Raw genomic sequence first — 8,977 nt, 5'->3', positions numbered from 1 at the left:
GGATTTGGAGATTTGGTCTCCAAATCAGGTCAAATCTCCTTTGCGCTGAATCGGCTACCAAAGCTTTGCACAGCGCTAGTATCTAGGTCTTCTGTGGCCCACTGGGACCAAACCTTATAGATCCAGAGACCAGGGAGGTTAGTAACAAGTGTCAGGTCTCCGTTGAGCAGTTGCATCTCTTTAATGGAGTCTGAGAGCAACCTGGCTCTGGGGCCAGGCAGGGAAATAAAGGTTTACCTGATAGACTGTACAGTTTAGATCAGTTCATTGTCTGGGGATCATTATAAACATTTCTGGAGTATAAACTCCTAATGAGACTAGAGAAGCTCGTGTGATAGATCTCGAGTATTTGAATTCAGAGCTTAATACATGTTAGATAGCTGTACAGAGAACTTGGTTAATCTGAACCCTTCCAGGAAATAACAAATGTAAGGTAATGTAGTTCACATTAGTTGTAAAGTACTATACCTAGGACACCTTATCTGAATCACTTTTAAAATAGAGCATTAATTTTTACATACAACATGTAAATATAGCTTAGGGATGTACAGGCTAAGAAATAATTCAGTTACAGTTCAGTAGTCAAATGTAGACAGCAGCTTAATGGAATAAAAAAATCTTACATCATTTTGGTACCATTTTTGGCCCTGCTCCTTTGGTTGAGTGCAACATTGAAGTCAATGGGGCTTTGTGTAGTCCCAGTGATGCATCTGCATGTGGGGAATTACAGCATTGGGCATTAGTTTGTTTGTATTGTGGCCAAAGAAATGGGATAACTAAACCATTCTCTTCAAATCTATGGGCCTTATTTGCTCAAGGAGAGATTGGAAAATAGTAAACTCAAATTTGATAAATCTGGTGTAAAAAGAAAATGTAGAATGTAGTACTTCTTGAGTATGTCTCTAGAATAAACAGGAATATTTAATACCTTCCCAGTGTAACTGTTCTCTAGCCCTCACACTATGTGCTGGAGAGTTAGTATCTGGTAAATTACTTTGATTAAGGTTACACTATCAGTGTCAAGGTTTCTAAACACAGATTGACCTTTGCAATTCAACAATAAACAGTCACACTTAGAAACTTCTCTCTCCTCTTTTTATGGGTGAATATAGTTAGCATGACCTTTCCCAAAGGTAAAGGCAATAGAAATAAAAGCTGAAAGTGTTTACGTAAGAACTACGTTTTGGAATATCAAATTGTACTGTAGACGTAAATAATGCCAGCAATGCCGAGTAGGTGATATGCGACTCCATCTGAGTGCTCTGATGCTTATTTGGATCAAAACAGTTCAACAGCTGAGATAACATGTGGAAAGACTGGTACTATCTGATATACTTTGTTCTTCAAAGTTTTATTTAAATTGTCAGTTGGTAGCTGAATGTCAGAAGACTTTTAGATGCAATTGTTGAAGTTTGTACTCCATATGCTTTCTCCCCAAGCAGCAGAATTTTAAGTTGTGTGTTTGTTCACATACTTTGTAGTAAAATAAATAGAGTTTCATTCAAGATGAAAAGCAAAAATGGTTAAATAATTTTGATTTTATATGAATGAATCAAGTCACTATTACAACTAACAAACTAAGAGTTAGAGCTGTATGTCCATTGTGTCACTATTTTTTAGTACAGGTTTTAGATTATGGAGCCTTTACTCGAATAAATCCTATAAATGTTTAAGTTACAAAATTAGTTGCATCTTCTAATGAAAATGAAAAGTATCATGAGAGATGTTTTACTGAGTTGGTTACCCTGTTTTAGTTCCCAGAAGAGAACACTATATCCAATAACAGGTTATCCCAAACAGCACTCGGAACATTTAGTAAACCAGTAAGATTTAGTATGAGATGCTTTAATTTGGCATCTGACCAGAACATTCAGTCTGCTGCCTAATTGCATTGTTACTTTGCTGTTTCTGTCTAATATGCCTTTCACAACATAATACTGCCTGTTTTTTCTAACCATAGCAAAATATCAAAATATTACAAAATATCCAAAATATTATTTTTAAGTGAATATGAAGGAGCAAGAGTTGAAGTTAGCAGTTAGCTCATTTCAGTGTGCAATACTGTATATGCTTCTCCCCACCTCCCATTTTTGTGTCATGCCTAGATAATGACAGCATGTTAACCTTGAAATGTTAATTCGTATGCGCTCTTACAGACGTTTTACATTTGTTGTTAGCATTTGGCATGTTCATTGCCGACATGTATTTTTAGACCTAGATCATTAAAATTCTGTAAGCGTGACCAACAACAGAAGAGTTCACTTTAGGTTATGTGGAAGTTTGGCTCTCTAGGCACTAATGATATGTATTTCATATGGTTTCTTCCTCCACACTAAAGACAATCATTTTTAGTAGTAGTGTTCTCTAATATTTCTGCTAAAACATCAGTGCTTTATTAAAGTACTAATACTATCAGATGCTACAATTAAATGGGTTATTTTAAATGGGGAGGAGAAATAGAATAATGTAAATGATATAAACAGATTTTTAATTTGTCCCTCAATTTGCTTTATGGTTAGAGAAGAGAAAAATATTTGCATGTCAAAATTTATAAACTCTACTGATTACTTTTGATATGTTGGTTTATTAGAACTACTTCCTTAAAAGTAAGCTTCAGATTCTAATATGAAAATTATTTACATGGATAACGAGGACAATACCAACTTATTAAGTCTCTCTTTATTAGGTGCTGTAAAATTGACCAGCTTGGCCTGTGGAAATCAGCATGTCTGGGCCTGTGATACCAGTGGTGGTGTTTACTTTCGTGTAGGAACTCAACCTCTCAACCCAAGTTTGATGCTTCCTGCATGGATAATGATTGAACCACCTATACAGGTAAACAATCTACTGCTGCTTCTTTTAACAGAGTGTTTAACTGTTTGGCTTGGAAATGGAAGCATTTCTACATTTTCTTCTGAGAAGGCAGCAGATCAGGACCTAAAAATTTATAGATTTAAACTTTGTAAGTTGTAGGTTAAAGAATTCTATAGGAAGACCTAGAGTTTGTTAAAGATAGGCAGGAGGAGCCATAAGTAGCCCTGCTCCCTTCCCATTTTAACTCTCTTAAAAATAGTTAATTGTTACAGAACTCATACTGTATTTACTCAAATATAAGACAAGGTTTCCTCCTCCCTTCCCGCCCCCATCAACATAGTGAGGGGAAGCCCCTCGTCTTACATTTGCCTACAAGGAAACCACATTAAATACATTGCCTATCTGCTGCTAATAGTAACATGCGCATAGTAATGGAAACCAACTATGAAGCTGATTAAATGCAGCCAGCACTGATGACTGTAAAATACATGAGCCACGTGGGGCAAACATACTAATAGGAATTTTTTTTTTTTTTTTTTTTGGCCCTTAAAAAAAAAATGGGCAGGTGTTCCCTCCATAGTGAACTGGCACAAGACCTGGACGTACTGCAATACCAGGCTGGCACCAGAAGGGCAAGACCTAGCCCTGATATCTTTCCTGTGGTGCCAAAAATACTACGTTCAGTCTTGGTCAAAAGGCAGAGATGCTGATGGAAACCTACCACAGGGATAGGTTAGTGCAGCCCATCTGAAGAAGACATATGGTAGAGTCCATTGAGTGTAGTCCCCCACAGTGCTGACTTTTTCAAGTCTTAGTGAGCCACATTTTTACTTCCTCTTCACTCCCACATCTGAGCTGTGCCTTTCTTTCTCATTTCCACTGAGTCCTGTTTCCTTAACAGTCTTAAATATCTGGCAGACATCACCAAATGGGGACCCAAACAGCTTACCCAGACTCCTTCTGTCAGCCCATCTCATAGCCTGTTGCATATGATTAGTGTGGCCCTGCCCTCCATGAGGTGAAGCTGGATCAGGCTGTCCTATGCCTCATCTGCATATAAATGTTTGGAGGATCCCAGGACTCATGCCAAGAACACCCAGTTCCAGTCATGAGCCTTTTGGCTTTGGATTAATATGTTCATGGGTGCTTGATATGGTCATTGTAATGGGAATGAGGATGGTGCAACTGCAAAGGTGTGGTTTGGACTGTCCATAGCAGTGAGCTATAGCAGTCATGAGACAGGTTTATAGAGGCATGGGTGTGTGTTTATGTATATATGTGTGTGTGTGTATACACACACACATTTTGCAAAAAAGGTTTGTACCCTCTAACTAGGTGCTAATGTGCTGTTTAAAGTGTCTTTATGGAGCACCTGTGCTAAAACTTGCAGCAGTTTCAAAAAGGTAAAATGTATCAATTAGGGATGAACTAAGTGTATAGATACTATACGCAAATTGCTACAACTATATTTATTTCAAGATCTTTTTAAAAAATTCGTTCCTCACTTCCATATGCTCACAGAGAGCAGGTCTGACAGTAAGGAAGGGGGAAGGGGCTGGAGGAGGAAGTTGGGGGAGGGGTCAGAGGGCAAAGGGGCTTCTTGACTGCCCAAATTTATTTTCCCTGCTATAGCAATGGGAGGCTGTCAATTCAAGGCAAACCTTCAATAATTAGATTCTATACCTGGCAAATTATATCTGATGTATAAATTTTCCACATATGAAGTCTAATTATTGGAGGTTTGTCATATTATTAGGGTTGTCTTGTATTTGAGTAAATATGGTAAATTGTGCGTTCCCATCCTTCAGACAATATTTTATTCTTATTTTAGTAACACAACTGCTCATAAGTATGTAATAGAATCTGGGCTTGAGATCTTTACCATATCTCCAGACAAAGAACTAAAACTGCTAGCCGGATGTAAAGATGATAGCATGGAAACCCATGGCTGCTTGCCAAGGCAACACTGTGAGAAGTCCATCTCCCCTCCCAGGCTCTAGTCATATGCTAGTATTTCTACCAGACGGCTGTTCCTGGTTTCTGCAGACTTCATTGTTTGTATTGCTAAAAGGCTAGTAAGCATGTGATGTATTTGGAGCAGCATTGCTGGAAGGGAGGAGTGTTCTCCCTTTCTTCCTTTTCTCCGGAGGACTGTGAGGTTGGGGGTGCTGTCACTTTTACTTTGCACCTGTCTAGAGTCCTTCTGGGCTCAGGGAAAAGGTAGAGTCTCTTCTCTACTCTTAAGTCTTTAGTTTTCTAGGGTCTTCTTTTCCATGACTAATTCCAGTGCTTGTTTCTACTGCTGCTCACAGGTTTCATTAGTGGGACTGCACAGTAGGCACTATTTTTGACAGCATCACAGTTCTCATTAACAGTCATTAAAACAGGGAGTTATTAATTTTATTCTGTTGCTCTTTGTTAGTAGAGCTGGCTGGCTGCAGACCCAGGAAGACAACACCAGATAACTTTTTAAAATGTAAACCAAGTATAAGCTTATCTTTGTAACCATAAAAGAGGATATATTTCCTTGAAAGTCGAGTCCTAATTTTTCAGAGGCAAGGAATGTCTATAACTTTGACTTACAGGCATCTCAGAGCTACTCAAAATGGGGCTTTTCACTTTTCCTAGAAGAGGTTACTTAGGCCTGCCTTCTGCTTGACCATTGACTAACATGGCTAACTACCTCTCTCTACACTTGCTGTGTGTGAGTGTTGTTTTGAATCTTGTAGTAAGTTTTTTTTTTTATTACTATAAATATGTTCCAAAATAGCAACTTACTATATGTGATTGGCAATTTGCATTGCACGCAATGTAGTGTTCGTCACTTTTACAGAGATCAAAAATTTGCTGCTGTATAATTCTAGTTTTAAATGATGTTGACCAAAATGACAAAAATATGACTGATATATTTGTGTGGGTTTTTTAATTATTTTATTTTTAATTTGCTGAGGGAAGCCAAATGTGGTTTGTGATCACAGTCAGACTTTCATATTCTTCCAGTCACTTTAACAGCATTACAAAATTTTGACTATTTTGAAATGCGTGACAATTTTGTAAGTTCCCATTGTAGAATAAATGTAAATTCCAGGCAGGAGAGTTGCAATAGGGGGTGTGTGTGTTTCATAGCCAGCTCCTTTTCCCACAAGGGACTGATGATGGTGACAGAAGTAGGGGAAGGAAGGGCAATAAAGAAATGAAACCACAGATTGGTTGCAACCAATAACACAGCAGTTATTCATCCCCTGAGTGATGTATTAGAGCCTGATGGGTGGCTTCTTGTAGAAAGGGGTGACTTTTTCAGCTGGAAGGGACAGATTAAATAGCTAACAGTGTCCTTTCAGCAGCAGTGCGAGGCAGCTTGTGCTGCCCACTGTTCTGTACCTGTGTACAGATGGTTCCTCTGAGGCAGGGTTGTCAACCCTGGGAGTATAGGTACTCAAGAAGGCCTTAGGGGGTACACACAGACAGGCGGGACTGGATTGCCGCCATGTACCATGCCATGCAGGCGCCACCTTCCCGGACAGACACTTGAATCGGGGGAAGCTCTCATGCAGTGGCTGCTGCCATTCTGCATTCAGCTGCGCCGCCCCCTCCTCCCTGCCCCACTCCATGTCTGGCTGCTGGGGGTACATTGATCCAAAAAGGTTGAAAACTCTTGCTCTGAAGTAATCAGTGATAGGCAAAGTGCCTGTTGGCCATGAGGGAAAAATTTAAAATATCCATTGAGGGGTTTTCGTTATGGATAAATAAATAAACCAGAAGGGGGAAGAGGGAATTGCCAAATATCTAGGTTTATCTGATTCATAGATTGTAAGGCTGGAAGGGACCTCAGAAGATCATCGGGTCCAGCCTCCTGCACCAAGCAGGAAAGATAACTGGGGGGTCAGGTGACCCCAGCAAGGTGACTGTCTAGTCTCCTCTTGAAGATTTCCAGGGTAGGTGACCTCTGGAGGAGCTTATTCCACAGTCTGGACACCCTGACTGTGAAGAAGTTTTTCCTAATGTGGAGCCTGAATCAATCTTCCAGGAGTGGCCATTACTCCTGGTTTTCCCCTCGGGTTCCCTGGTTGCTCACCGAGACCTTGATGTACTCCCCTAGTGTTGCGGTAAGCTGCTACCAGCTCCCCCCTCAATGTTTTTTTCCTCAGGCTGAAGTCCCAGATCCCTCTGCCCTTCCTTGTATGGCTTGCCGTGTAAGACTCTGATCATATGGGTGGCTCTTCTTTGGACTCTCTCAAGCTTGTCCATGTCCTTGTTAAAGTGTGGTGCCCAAAACTGGATGCAGTACTCCAGCTGCAGTCTCACTAGTGCTGAATAGAGCAGAAGAATCACCTCCTTGGCTTTGCTGGAGATGCATCGATTGATGCACATGAGTGTATTATTTGTCCTACTGGCTACACCATTGCACTGCCGGCTCATGTTCATACTGTGGTCAGTTATTACCCCCAGGTCCCTTGCATTTGTGGTGCTAGTCAGTTTGGTGCCACCAAGCCTGTAGGTGTGTTGGGGGTTGCTCATCCTGAGGTGGAGCACTTTATATTTCTCTACTTTGAACTTCTTCAGATTCTGATCTACGCAACTTGTTAGCCTGTCTAGGTCCACCTGTATCTGTAGCCTATCTTCAAACATGACCACGCTCCCTCATAACTTGGTGTTGTCTGTGAACTTAGCCAGTAAGCTCTTCACCCACACATCCAAATCGTTAATATGGTGAAAAGTACTGGACCGAGCACCAACCCCTGCGGGACACCACTGCCCACTTCTCACCAAGATGACACAGAATTGTTCACTGTGACTCTCTGGGTCCTATCCCACAACCAGTTTCTCACCCACCTGACTGTCTCAGAGTTAAGCCCACAGTCCTCCAATTTTCTCACGAGGACATTGTGGAATACTAGATCAAAGGCCTTTTGGAAGTCAAGGTGTATAGCGTCAAACTGCTCTCTCATGTCCACATGGCAAGTTACCTGGTCATAGAAGGAAATGAGGTTGGTAAGGCAAGACCTGTCCACAACAAACCCATGCTGGTTGTCATTCAGAATCTTACCTTCCACAAGCTTATCATAGATAGACTCCTTGATGAAATTTTCTAGGATTTTCCCTAGGATGGAAGTTAGGCTGATTGGCCTATAGTTACCTGGGTTCTCCTTCTTGCCCGTCTTGTGGATGGGCACAACACTGGCGCTCTTCCAGTACACAGGGATTTCTCCAGAGTGCCACGAGTTGTGGAAGCGTTTCGCCAGGGGTTCCGCAATGACTTTGGCTAGCTCCTTCAGCACTCTCAAATGAAGATCATCTGGTCCTGCTGACTTGTATATGTCTAATTTTTTTAATTGGTCATGCACCAATTCTACAGTAATAGTAGGAAGGCAGTTGTTCCTATCTTGCTTATCCTCTACTCTGTCTGGCATGGTTTTCCCCTTGGTCCAGTGAAAGACCAAGGTGAAGTAGTCATTCTGGAGTTCAGCTTTCTCCTGGGTACTGGTAACCAGCTCTCCTGAGTTGTTGAGCATTAGCCCCACACTCCCATTTGTTTTCCTTCTGTTCCCTGTGTAACTAAAGAAGGACTTCTTGTTGTCCTTGATTCCCATTGGTAATCTAAGTTTGGTTGCTGCTTTAGCCTGTCTTATCTGTTCCCTGCCATGGAATAGACCTCCTTGGGGCCCGCCCTGAGCTTCCATTGTTTCTTAAGAGCACCGTTATTTCCCTGTTTAGCCAAGAGGGCTTCCCAGAGCTTCTGTTACCTTTTCTCCACATGGGAATGGACTTCCTTTGTGCTTCAAGGATTATGTCCTTAAGAAACAACCACTCTTCATGCACGCCTTTCGCCTTCGGTCCCTGGTCCCACAGTACTTGCCCTGCTACTGACCTAAGCTTGTTTCATAGTTGGTAGGGACGGAAGGGACCTGAGCAGATCATCAGGTCTGACCCCCTGCCATGGCAGGAAAAAGTACTGGGGTCAAACAACCCCAGCAAGGTGTTCGTCTAGCCTCCTTTTAAAGACCCCCAGGGTAGGAGCCAGCACCACTTCACTTGGAAGTTGGTTCCAGATCCTAGCCACCCTGACAGTGAAGTTGCGCCTCCTGATGTCTAGTCTGAATCTACCCTCTGCCAGCTTGTGACCATTATTCCTGGTGACTCCTGGTAGTGCATGGGGGAACAG

The 8,977-nt window shown here is 41.6% G+C and overlaps 1 protein-coding gene across 2 annotated transcripts in view; it reads left to right on the top strand.

Annotated features, from left to right (window-relative positions):
• TECPR2 (tectonin beta-propeller repeat containing 2) overlaps positions 1-8,977 on the top strand; it is an 83,788-nt gene that overhangs the window by 45,453 nt on the left and 29,358 nt on the right. For both annotated transcript variants that reach the window (XM_019518539.1, XM_019518538.1), the window contains exon 17: positions 2,687-2,835. In XM_019518539.1, coding sequence (XP_019374084.1) covers positions 2,687-2,835 — 149 coding nt within the window. The remainder of the gene's footprint in view (positions 1-2,686; positions 2,836-8,977) is intronic.

The sequence above is a fragment of the Gavialis gangeticus genome, unplaced genomic scaffold (genome assembly GCF_001723915.1).
Source record: "Gavialis gangeticus isolate Ggan-Ray unplaced genomic scaffold, GavGan_comp1, whole genome shotgun sequence".
NCBI classification, from domain to species: domain Eukaryota; kingdom Metazoa; phylum Chordata; order Crocodylia; family Gavialidae; genus Gavialis; species Gavialis gangeticus.
This window is presented reverse-complemented; position numbering and strand designations above follow the sequence as displayed.